Here is a 13,299-nt window from a genome sequence, read left to right on the forward strand (position 1 = left end):
CTTTTCTTTGTCTTGCTGATATTTCAATTACTGATTTATTTCCAGCCTCAGAGCCTGAGCTCATAGCCTGACATCGTAGCCCTAAGACAATTTCTGAAGTAGCTATCGGATTATTCAGATTTTTCTATTTCTCTTTGTATATTCTTTTTTTTTTTTTTTTTTTTTTTGGTTCTTTTTTTGAGCTGGGGACCGAACCCAGGGCCTTGTGCTTCCTAGGTAAGCGCTCTACCACTGAGCCAAATCCCCAACCCCTTTTTTTTTTTTTTTTTTTTTTGTTTTTTTTTTTTTTTGTTTTTTTTTTTTGGAGCTGGGGACTGAACCCAGGGCCTTTCGCTTCCTAGGCAAGCGCTCTACCACTGAGCTAAATCCCCAACCCCCATATGTTTTCTTTAAAAAAAAAAAAAAGTCGCTTTTTTGAAAAAAATCCCAATGCAGCCTGGCAGTGGTGGCACAAGTCTATAATCATTTGAGAGGCAGAAGCAGGCAGATCTCTGAGTTCAATCTGGTCTATAGATTAAGTTCCAGAACAGCCAGGACTACACAGAGAAAAGGAAAGGAAAGGAAAGAAAATCCAAATGTACAGGCTTAGGGTTTCCATAAAACAGCCTCTCTCTCTCTCTCTCTCTCTCTCTCTCTCTCTCTCTTCTCTCTGCCTATGTCATTTCTGGTGATATAGATTATACTGGCCCATATTTTACTCTATATTATTCTATCTTGGTGTTGGTAATTCAACCCAGGGACTTGCAAATGTGCTTCTCTTCTTGATCAGTCTTTCCAGAGTTATTAGAATTGTCACTCTTAGAAAGAGCTGATACTGGTCTGTGGCAGCTTCCTGTCGAATGCTTGCTCTCCCTTTCCCTTGCTTTCTTTCTCAGTCTAACCTTTGTCTTCTTAAAAAAAAAAAAAATGTGTGTCTGTATTAAAGATCCTTCTCGGTGAGACCTTTCCAGACCGCTGAGTTTCCAACTGAAACCACCTCTCTCACTGCATTTAACATGTCTCCCCTATTTCATTTTTATTTTATGTGTATGGATGTTTGGCCTGCAGGTATGTGTATACCATGTCTGTGCCTGGTATCCATGGAAGTCAATAGATGGCACCTGATCTCCAGGAACTAGAGTTACAGTTTTGAGCTGCCATGTGGGTGCTGGGAATCAAATTGAAACCTTGCAAGAGATGCCAGGGCTCCCTTAGCTGCTGAGCCATCTCTTCAACCCCATGAATTTCTTATTATTTTTTTTTAAGGCTTTACTTATTTTATGTATGTGAGTACATCGTCTCTGTCCTCAGACACATCAAAAGAAAGCATCAGATCCCATTACAGATGGCTGTGAGCCACCATGTGGTTGCTGGGAATTGAACTCAGGACCTCTGGAAGAGCAGTCAGTGCTCCTAACTGCTGAGTCATCTCTCCAGCCCCAATTTTCTTATTTTTGTCTCTTCCTACCATAGTATTGATATCAAAGTCAATCAGCCCCACTCTATCTAATACCTTCCATAAACTTCCAACTCCTAGCACATGGCGGCCCCAACATGAGGGGAGGCACAATAGGTTTAGCTTCCTAAATAATGGGGCTTTATCCTTTTTAGTGCCTTCATTAATTTGCAAAAGGAAAAGTCCTCCTCTCCTAAGGGCTTGGAGATCCTTTCCCTCTAACATCTATAATATCAGGAGTTTCCTTTGTTCTCCAGGGTGCTGCAGCATCTTTGACCCACCTCAGCCACCCCTGCTGGGAGCCTTATCACCTAGAATCTATATCAGCACTTCTCTGTGTCCCTGAAAGAATTTTTAGTGTTAAAAAAAAAAAAAAAAAAAAAAGCCAGACTCTGGTGGCACAGGCCTTTAATCCCAACCATCTGACTTCGAGGACAGCCTGATCTAAAAAGTGAGTTCCAAGACAGATAGAACTACTCAGACAAACCCTGTCTTGAAACAAACAAAAACAAATAAAATCTTCACAAAGGTGGAGTCTTATTCTGTTCACAGATCAATCTCTAAAAAAAAAAAAAAAAACCCAAAAAAACAAACAAACCCAATTTTGTTTACAGAATGAAGCAAGGATTAATGTGTTCAACGAGGGAGCAAGAGATAAATTTATCAAGAATTTATTATATGAGACATACTTATATTCACAGGCCGATATATACTTTTTACACAGGAGGAGGTGGAGGTACAAAAAAGTCAAGTCATAATTAGAAACTTGGTCTGAGAGCTGGGATGTCGCTCAGTGATGTGGAGTACTGATGTGGAGTACTTTGCTAGCATGTAGGAAAGTTTGGTTTCTAGAATCAGGGAAGAAAAAAAAAAATCCAAATAGAAATCCAGTTCTAGCTCAACAATCTGTGTTCTCTACTTCAAACATTGAGAATACATTTTGTAAAATCCAGAAGCAGGAAGTGCTAGCACACGTCTTTAATCTCAGCACTCAGAAAGCATAGGCAGGTGGATCTCAGTGAGTTCGAGGCCAGTTTGATCTCCTGAGCTGAATTCCAGGACAGCCACAGCTACAGAAACAAAATTCCAGAAAACCCTTGTAGGTCTGAGCTCCGTCTCTGGGGCCTGGTCTCGGTCCTGTATTGCCTGCTTGCAGCCTGGTTCTTGAGCCCGACAAAGACAGCACAGAAGACTCCTGGAACTCAAAGGCAGAGGCAGTGTTTCTTGCCGGAGCGCTCTCCCCGGTTCTCCCGGAAGCGGTGCCTGGGTAGCGGTGTCTGCAGCCATGGACGTGGAGCAGATGGTAAGTACCTAGAGGTATGGGTCGAGCTCCGACTCGGGTTGCCTAACTGAAATGACCAAGGACAACTAGGAGGAGGAGGAGGGGAAGGAGCAGCGCCCGGAGGACGCGTCGGCTGGGGGCGGTGACCCGCATAGTGGGCGGAGCGAGGGGCGGCGGCCACGCGGCCCGGAACCTGGCTTCTAGTCCGCCCTGGGAGGTGCGGTGGGTGGAGTGTTTGTTCACATGGACCGTGGGCCAGACAGAGGATGAAGTTGTGAGCTTGTGGGATAGCCACCCACATGGCTCGTCTTCCTTAGAGGAGACCATCCAGCAAAGCTCCCTTTGGTGCTGGGGCGCGTAAAGGAGAGCAGGACCTGGAACTTGGGATGCTTCCAAGTAATTCCTGTCAGTCTGTCTAGAGTACAAATTTCAGACCTTCTAGTGCGCTTGCTATTTAGGGTTTCTATTGCTGCAATGAAACACTATGACCAAGAAGCCAGTTGGGGAGAAAAGGGTTTATTTGGCTAACATTTCTACATCATTTGTTAATCATCTAAAGAACAGGGCAGGAACTTGGAGGCAGGAGCTGATGCAGAGGCTATCGAAGGGTGCTGTTTACTGACTTACTCCTCATGACTTGGTCAACCTGCCAGGGTCTGTAAAACTTAGAACTACCAGCCCAGAGATGACACCACCCACATTGGGTCGGACCCTCTCTCACCAATCACTGATTAAGAAAGTGCCTTACAGGCCTACCTGCCACCTGATGGTATGGAGGTATTTTCTTAATTGAGCTTCCTTCCTCTCAGATGTCTTTAGCTTGTGTCAACTATCCAGCACATGTGCCCATACCTCATCATAAAAGTGGTCAGGATGCTCCTGAACTTTGCCTGCACTTTTAACATGATAGACATATTCAGTAATTGACCCATATGTCAAACACCAAAGAATTAGGAACCAATTAGGGACTCATGGTAGACAGTCAATACTATGTGTATTTATTACAAATGTAATAATGTGTCTAGATAATAAGTTGATAAAACTAAAATTATAACCCAAAATGATCCGTCCATATAGACCAGGACCCTATGCTCCTTTTGCTTACAGTAGAACCCCCAAGTACCCAGTTAAACATCTAGTACACATGTAGTTGATATACCCTTTATATTGCTGGATGAATAAATCAAAATTTGGAACATCTACCTTATGATACATTCTCAGTGCCCCAAAGGGAAAGCCAACAGTGTTTTTAATCTTTGTGTGTTTGTTTTGCCTATCCATACACTGGGCTATCTTTTCCTCCCTCAGCTCTTTGGGAAGTTTACCTATGTCTTTGTTTCCAATTTAGCCCCGCCCACCTTTCCTTCTTTGTTCTCACACTGCATATTTCAGTAGTTTTAGTAACAGAATAGTTATAGCATTTCTTACTACTAAAGAAATTAAACTCTCCTTATTTATAATACTGTCTGATATATTTTTAGTTTTTTATGATTTTTTTTTAATTGGGGGGGGGATGATGAAATTGCCAGGAACACTGGAAGTAGAACTTAGAACCATGGGTTGGTTTAAGGTGCAGTGTGTTGGCCTGACAGTAACAGATTTCTGCCTTCCACAGAAAGCATTCACAGACCGCTGTTCTCAGTGTGCCGCTGTCTCCTGGGGCCTTACTGATGAAGGCAAATACTATTGTACCTCCTGCCACAATGTCACAGATGTAAGTAACATGGCATTCACGAACTTGATTATGTTTTTAAAATTGCAGTTTCAACCTGGTACATGGCCTGACTCCTAAAAACAATCCACATCACTCACTCAGTGGCTGAATTCCAAGAATAGAAACAGCCTTGGATAAGAACTTTGCAAATTAGACTGGAGATGAACTTTTCAAGTCAGCATCGAGTCACATTTTTTTCATTTCATTTATACTGTGTATGTACGAGGTTTTGTTGTTGGTTTTTTGTTTGTTTGGTTTTGGTGTTTTTGAGACAGGTTTTCCCTATGTAACAGCCTCGGGTGTCTTGGAACTTGCTTTTAGACCTGGCTGGCCTAGAACTCACAGAGATCTGCTTAACTCTGCCTCCTGAATGCTGGGATTCACACCCAGTTTGAAGTATTTAGCATTATACTTGAAGGATATTTTTATTAGTTTTTAACATGTTGTACCAGCTTAGAGATTTGGAGGACAGAATGTTAGAATGGTGGGGGACTGTTGGGTGTATTGGAAACATGCTTCCTTACCAAGTATCTTTGTGTAGTTCCTTACACCCTACCAAGTACTTTCTCATCCATTATGTAATTCCTGCCTCACAACAACCTGTGAGATACAATGTATCTCACAGATAGACAGAGCAAGCAGGGCTCATGAGTCATTAGTGGTTTTTGTTGTTCTCGTTTTAAGACAGAGTCTGACTATGTAGACCAGGTTGGGTTCCCACTCAGAGATCCAAGAGAGCTAAGATCAAAGCCATACACCACCACACCTGACACTAGATGAGTTCGTGGCTAATGCCAGAGGATTGCAAAGATTTTGGATAGAACTTTGTATTAGTCAGGGTTCTCTAGAGTCACAGAACTCATGGGTAGTTTCTATATAGTAAGGGAATTGGTTGATGACTTACTGTCTGTAGTCCAACTCCCCAACAATGATCAACAGCAGCTATGAATGGAAGTCCAAGAATCTAGCAGTGGCTCAGTCCCACAAGGCAGGCTGGTGGAGAAGAGAGAGAATATTCCTTCTTCCAATGTCCGTAGGTCTCCAGCAGGACGTGTGTCTCAGATTAAAGGTGTGTACCACCGTGCTTGGATCTGGGACTTGGTTTGTCCCAGATGACCTTGAACTCAGAGATCTCCTTGCCTTAGTCTGCTGGGATTCATAGCCACTATGCCTCATGATTTCCATGCCAAGATCCAGGTCAGAAACTTATATCTCCCAGCCTCAAGGTCTGGATCACAGGTGAGCCCTCCAATTCTGGATTGTAGTTCATTCCAGATATAGTCAAGTTGACAACCAGGAATAGCCATTATAATCCACCCCTTGTCAACTTGACACAAATAACATCTCATGTCCACCTGAAATAACAAAGTCATGAATACACCTAACATGATATAACTATTCCCTGAACAATTGCAAATGCATTTGTAATTTACAATGGGGCAATGTCCCTTGGGAACATTCCTTTAGTATCTCAACTTAAATACCAATTGATGTTAAGGAAATTGGAAGAAAGACAAATATATTCGTTTTATTTTAAAGATTTATTTATTTCGTATACATGAGTAAACTGTAGCTTTTTTCAGACACACCAGAGGAGGGCATCAGATCCCCATTACAGATGGTTGTGAGCCACTATGTGGTTGCTGGGAATTGAACTCAGGACCTCTGGAAGAGCAGTCAGTGCTTTTAACTGCTGAGCCATCACTCCAGCCTGACAAATATGTTCTTAAGGAAATAAAACAGAAGTATTCATATTACTTTATAATTCTGGTCATGTAGCCTTAGCTGGCATTTATAAAAACCTTTCTCTATACCCATTCTGTATTTCTTCTATGCTCTGCAAGCCCCTCAGCAGATCTTGGCTCTTTTCCTGGAGGAGTGACCCATACCTTCATTCCTGATGGGTCTGTGCCCTTTACCATACTGCTTGGATTAGGCTGTTGTAGTTTTCCATTGACTTTAATCACAGGACATGGTAGTACCAAGAGACGTCCTAAGGGATCTCCTGCACTCTAGACATATCCTTCTTACCTCCATTGTGGAGAGGCAATCCAATTTCCCCTTGGTAATCTGAATCTATTACCCCTCCTAATACTGTTATTCCTTTCTTAGCCTGTTGGTTTAAGGGCATTAAAAGCCCAAAATGACCAGGGGGATGTCTGAGCTTCCAGTTCAATGTGGTGGTCACTCCCCCCTCTGGAACCAAAACCTCTAGGCCAACAGAACCTAGAGTTGTGGGGACAGGAAGCAAAAATTTTCCTAGAGGGTCACTAGGCATGATCGTGAGTGGAACTATTCCCTTTTCCACCCCTTGATTCCTGGACCCATGGATTCTGGCTATGGGAGAAACTGTACCATATATTGAATGCTGATTCAAAGCATATACTCCCTTCTGAAGAACTTTGCCCCGCCCTCCATGCTGCTGCCACCTAATTGGTTGTAACTGTATCATTAAAAGGCCATTCCATCTTCCTATCAGACCAGCTGCTTCAGGATGGTGGGGAACATGGTAAGACCAGTGGATTCCATGATCATGGGCCCACTGTCACACTTCTCTGGCTGTGAAATGAGTTCCTTGGTTAGAAGCAATAATGTGTGGAATACCATGATGGTGGATAAAACATTCTGTAAGTTCATGGATGGTGGTTTTGGCAGAAGCATTATGTGCAGGAAAGGTAAATCCATAACCAGAATAAGTATCTACTTCAGTAAGAACAAAACATTGTTCTTTCCATGGAGAAAGTGGTCTAATGTAGTCAACTGCCACCAGGTTGCTGGCTGGTCACCTCGAGGAATGGTGCCATATGTGGGCCTCAGTGTTGGTCTTTGCTGTTGGCAGATCTGGCATTCAGCAGCAGCTGTAGCCAGGTCAGCCTTGGTGAGTGGAAGTCCATGTTGTTTAGCCCAAGTATAACCCCCATCTCAGCCACCCTGGCCACTTTGTTCATGTGCCCATTGAGCAGTGACAGGGATGGCTGGGGGAAGAGGCTGACGGTCCACAGAATGGGTCTTCTTATCCACTTGATTATTGAACTCCTCCTCAGCTGGTCACCTTTTGGCGAGCATTTCAATGGGACACAAATATCTTAACATCCTTTGCCCATTTGGAGAGATCTATCCACGTACTTCTTCCCCAGATGTCTTTCTCACCAATTTTCCAGTCATGATCTTTCCAAGTCCCTGACCATCCAGCCAATCCATTGGCTGCAGCCCATGAGCCAGTGAACAGTCATACATCTGGCCATTTCTTCTTCCAAACAAACTGTAATAACATGTGTACTGCCCGATGTTCTGCGCACTGTGAAGACTTTCCTTCACCTGTATCTTTCAGGGTTGTCCCAGAAAGGGGTTATAATGCTACGGCTGTCTACTTCTGGGTGGTGCCCACATAACGTGCAGAGCCATCAGTAAACCAGGTCTTAGTCTTCTCTTCTTCAGTCAGCCGATCATAGGGAACACCCCAACAGGCTATAGGCGCATGCTTGGCAGCAGATGGCCTTGTCACAGGAGTAGAGACCATGGGCATTTGAGCAACTTCTTTATATAACTTCCTTGTGCTTTCAGGACCTGCTCAGGCCAATCATGTATATACCACTTCCATTTGATAATAGACCGCTGATGTGCGCGTCCTACTTTATGACTTGGAGGGTCTGATAACCCCCAGCTCATAATCACAGTTCAGGTCACGTGGTAACCTGCTGTCCTATTGTCAAACATTCAGTTTCCACTAAGGCCCAATAGCAGGCCAAGAGCTGTTTTTCAAAGGGAGAATAGTTGTCTGCAGATGATGGGAGAGCTTTGCTCCAAAATCCTAATGGTCTCTTCTGAGATTCACCTACAGGGGCCTTCCAGAGGTTCCAAACAGCATCTCTATCTGCCACCGACACCTCAAGTACTATTGGGTCGGCTGGATCACATGGTCCAAGTGGTAGAGCAGCCTGCACAGCAGCCTGGACCTGATGAAGAGCCTCCTCCTGTTCCAGGGCCCACACAAAGCTAGCAGCTTTCCGAGTCACTTGGTAAATGGGCCTGAGTAACACACCCAAGTGAAGACTGTGCTGTCTCCAGAATCCACATAGACCCACTAAAGGTTGTGCTTCTTTTTTAGTGGTGGGAGGGGACAGGTGCAATAACTTTACCTTAGAAGGAATATCTCTGTGTGCCCCACACTTTGACTCCTAAGAATTTCACTGATGTAGATGGTCCTTCAATTTTGGCTGAATTTATTTCCCATTCTCTGATACACATTTGTGTTACCAATGAGTTCAAAGTGGTTGCTACTTCTAAGTCTTCTAACCCCATCACACCTATTTCTTTTTTTTTTCTTTTACTGGATTATTTTTATTTACATTTCAAATATTATTCCCTTTCCCATTTTCTTGGACATAAGCCCCGTATTCCCTCCTCTTCCCCTTCTTCTATAAGGGTGTTCTCCTCACCATCCACCCTGCCTTCATGCCCCACCCCCACCAACATTCCCCTACACTGGGGGTCCAACCTTGGTAGGACCAAGGGCTTCTCCTTCTACTGGTGCCCAACAAGGCAATCCTCTGCTACATATGCAGCTGGAGCCATGGGTCAGTTCATGTGTGGTCTTTCGGTAGTGGTTTAGTCCCTGGAAGCTCTGGTTGGTTGGCATTGTTCTAATGTGTTTGCAGACTTCTTCAGCTCTTTCAATCCTTTCTCTAATTCTTCCAACAGGGAAGCCATTCTCAGATCAATGGTTTGCTGCTAGCATTCACCTCTGTATTTGACATGCTCTGACTGTGTCTCTCAGGAGACATTTATATCCGGTTCTTGTCAGCATGCATTTCTTAGCTTCATCAATCTTATCTAGATTTGGTTACATGTGGAGCAGGCTCTGAATGGCCGGCTGTTCCTTCAGTCTCCCCTCCAAACTTTGCCTCCATATCCCCTCCTATGGATATTTTTGTTCCCCCTTTTAAGAAGGACTGAAGCATCTGCACTTGGTCATCTTTCTTCTTGAGCTTCATGTGGTCTGTGGATTGTATCTTGGGTAATTCGAGCTTTTGGTCTAATATCCACTTATCAGTGAGTGCATACCATGTGTGTTTTTCTGTGATTGGGTTACCTCACTCAGGATGATATTTTCCAATTCCATCCATTTGCCTATGAATTTCATGATGTCATTATATTTAATAGCTGAGTAGTACTCCATTGTGTAAATGTACCACATTTTTTGAATCCATTCCTCTGTTGAAGGGCATCTGGGTTCTTTCCAGCTTCTGGCTATTATAAATAAGGCTGCTATGAACATAGTGGAGCATGTGTCTTTATTGTATGTTGGGGCATCTTTTGGGTATATGCCCAGGAGAGGTATAGCTGAGTCCTCAGGCAGTTCAATGTCCAATTTCCTGAGGAACCTCCACACTGATTTCCAGAGTGGTTGTACCAGTTTGCAATCCCACCAACAATGGAGGCGTGTTCCTCTTTCTCCACATCCTCACCAGCATCTGTTGTCACTTGAGTTTTCGATCTTTGCCATTCTGACTGTGTGAGGTAGAATCTCAGGGTTGTTTTGATTTGCATTTCTCTGATGACTAAGGATGTTGAGCATTTCTTTAGGTACTTCTCAGCCATTCGATATTCCTCAGCTGAGAATTCTTTGTTTAACTCTGTACCCCATTTTTTAATAGTATTATTTGGCTCTCAGGAGTCTAACTTCTTGAATTCTTTGTTTATTTTGGATATTAGCCCTCTATCTGATGTAGGATTGGTAAAGATCTTTTCCCAATCTGTTGGTTGCTGTTTTGTCCTAATGACAGTGTCCTTTGCCTTACAGAAGCTTTGCAGTTTTATGAGGTACCATTTGTTGATTCTTGATCTTAGAGCACAAGCCATTGGTGTTTTGTTCAGGAAAATTTCCCCAGTGCCCATATGATTGAGGTTCTTCCCCACTTTTTCTTCTATTAGTTTCAGTGTATCTGGTTTGATGTGGAGGTCCTTGATCCACTTGGACTTAAGCTTTGTACAGGGTTATCACCTGTACAAAGAATGGATCAATTTGCACTCTTCTACATGCACCATTTTGTTGAAAATGTTATCTTTTTTTTTTTTCCATTGGATGGTTTTAGCTCCTTTGTCAAAGATCAAGTGACCATAGGTGTATGGGTTCATTTCTGTGTCTTCAATTCTATTCCACTATCCCCCTGCCTGTCTCTGTACCAATACCATACAGTTTTCTTTTTTTTAATAACTATTGCTCTGTAATAGAGCTTGAGGTCAGGGATGGTGATTCCCCCAGAAGTTCTTTTATTGTTGAAGATAGTTTTCACTATCCTGGGTTTTTTGTTATTCCAAATGAATTTGCAAATTGATCTTACTAACTCTATGAAGAATTGAGTTGGAATTTTGATGGGGAATTGTATTGAATCTGTAGACTGCTTTTGGCAAAATGGCCATTTTTACTATATTAATCCTGCCAATCCATGAGCATGGGAGATCTGAGATCTTCAATTTCTTTCTTCAGAGACTTGAAGTTCTTGTCATACAGATCGTTCACTTGCTTGATTAGAGTCACACCAACGCATTTTATATTATTTATGACTATTGTGAAGGGTGTTATTTCCCTAATTTCTTTCTCAGCCTGTTTATCCTTTGAGTAGAGGAAGGCCACTGATTTGTTTGAGTTAATTTTATATCCAGTCACTTTGCTGAAGTTGTTTATCAGGTTTAGTAGTTCTCTAGTGGAACTTTTGGGGTCATGTAAGTATATTATCATATCATCTGCAAATAGTGATCTGACTTCTTCCTTTCCAATTTGTATCCCTTTGACCTCCTTTCGTTGTCTGATTACTCTGGCTAGGACTTTGAGAACTATATTGAATAAGTAGGGAGAGAGTGGGCAGCCTGTGTAGTCCCTGATTTTAGTGGGATTGCATAAAGTTTCTCTCCATTTAGTTTAATGTTAGCTACTGGTTTGCTGTATATAGCTTTTACTATGTTTAGGTATGGACCTTGAAATCCTGATCTTTCCAGTACTTTTATCATGAAGGAGTGTTGAATTTGGTCAAATGCTTTCTCAGCATCTTTCCAATTTTAGTATATGTGCTGCCGAAGCGAGCACGCTTTCTCAGCATCTAATGAAATGATCATGTGGTTTTTTTTCTTTGAGTTTGTTTATATAGTAGATAATGTTGATGGATTTCCGCATATTGTACCATCCTTGCATCCCTGGGATGAAGCCTACTTGATCATGATGGATGATTGTGTTCTTAGATTCGGTTTGCAAGTATTTTATTGATTATTTTTGCATCAATATTCATAAGGGAAATTGGTCTGAAGTTCTCTTTGTTTGTTGGATCTTCGTGTGGTTTAGGTATAAGAGTAATTGTGACTTCATAGAAGGAGTTTGGCAGTGCTCCATCTGTTTCAATTTTGTGGAATAGTTTGGATAGTATTGGTATGAGGTCTTCTATGAAGGTCTGATAGAATTCTGCACTGAACCCATCTAGTCCTGGGCTCTTTTTGATTGGGAGACTTTTAATAACTGCTTCTATTTCTTGAGGAGTTATGGTGTTGTTTAGATGGTTTATCTGTTCCTGATTTAACTTTGGTTACCTGGTATTTGTCTAGAAAATTGACCATTTCCTCCAAATTTTCTAGTTTTGTTGAATATAGGCTTTTGTATTAGGAACTGATGATTTTTTTTTTTTTTTTGGATTTCCTCAGATTCTGTTGTTATCTCTCCCTTTTCATTTCTGATTTTGTTAATTTGTGTACACTCTCTGTGCCCTCTGGTTAGTTTGGCTAAGGGTTTATTTATCCTGTTGATTTTCTCCAAGAACCAGCTCCTGGTTTTGTTGATTCTTTGTATAGTCTTTTTGTTTCTACTTGGTTGATTCCAGCCCTGAGTTTGGTTATTTCCTGCCTTCTAGTCCTCTTGCGTGTATTTGCTTCTTTTTGTTCTAGATTTTTTTAGGTGTGCTGTCAAGCTGCTAATGTATGCTCTCTCCTGTTTCTTTTTGGAGGCACTCAGAGCTATGAGTTTTCCTCTTAGCACTGCTTTCATTGTGTCCCAAGTTTGGGTATGTTGTGCATTCATTTTCAATAAATTGTGAAAAGCCTTTAATTTCTTTCTTTATTTCTTCCTTGACCAAATTTTCATTGAGTAGAATGTTGTTCAGTTTCCATGTGTGTGGGGGCTTTCTGTTGTTTTTGTTGTTATTGAAGACCAGCCTTAGTCCATGGTGATCTGATAGGATGCATGGGATTATTTCTATCTTCCTGTATCTGTTGAGGCCTGTTTTGTGACCAATTATATGGTCAATTTTGGAGAAGGTACCATGAGGTGGTGAGAAGAAGGTATATCCTTTTGTTTTAGGATAGAATGTACTATAAATATCTGTTAAGTCCATTTGGTTCATAACTTCTGTTAGTTTCTTTCTGTCTGTGTTTAATTTCTCTTTCCATGATCTGTCCATTGATGAGAGTGGGGTGTTGAAATCTCCTACTATTATTGTGTGAGGTACAATGTGTGATTTGAGCTTTAGTAAGGTTTTTTTTATGAATGTAGTTGCCCTTGCATTTGGAGCACAGATATTTAGGATTAAGAGTTCATCTTGGGGGTTGGGGATTTAGCTCAGTGGTAGAGCGCTTGCCTAGCAAGCGCAAGGTCCTGGGTTCGGTCCCCAGCCCCGAAAAAAAAAAAAAAGAGTTCATCTTGGTGGATTTTTCCTTTGATGAATATGAAGTTTTCTTCCTTATCTTTTTTGATGACTTTTGCTAAAAGTCGATTTTATTTGATATTAGAATGGCTACTCCAGCTTGTTTCTTCAGACCACTTGCTTTGAAAGTTGTTTTCCAGCCTTGTACTCTGAGGTAGTGTCTGTCTTTGTCTCTGAGGTG

At 42.0% G+C, this 13,299-nt stretch overlaps 1 protein-coding gene across 1 annotated transcript in view; it reads left to right on the forward strand.

Moving 5' to 3' along the window:
- Positions 1 to 2,424: 2,424 nt before the first annotated feature.
- The window catches only part of Taf1b (TATA-box binding protein associated factor, RNA polymerase I subunit B), a 70,749-nt gene continuing 59,874 nt past the window's right edge, over positions 2,425 to 13,299 (forward strand). The window contains exons 1-2 of the mRNA XM_032907521.1: positions 2,425 to 2,738; positions 4,333 to 4,431. Coding sequence (XP_032763412.1) covers positions 2,721 to 2,738; positions 4,333 to 4,431 — 117 coding nt within the window. The 5' untranslated portion in view covers positions 2,425 to 2,720. The remainder of the gene's footprint in view (positions 2,739 to 4,332; positions 4,432 to 13,299) is intronic.

This window comes from Rattus rattus, chromosome 7 (genome assembly GCF_011064425.1).
Source record: "Rattus rattus isolate New Zealand chromosome 7, Rrattus_CSIRO_v1, whole genome shotgun sequence".
Classification (NCBI taxonomy): Eukaryota; Metazoa; Chordata; class Mammalia; order Rodentia; family Muridae; genus Rattus; species Rattus rattus.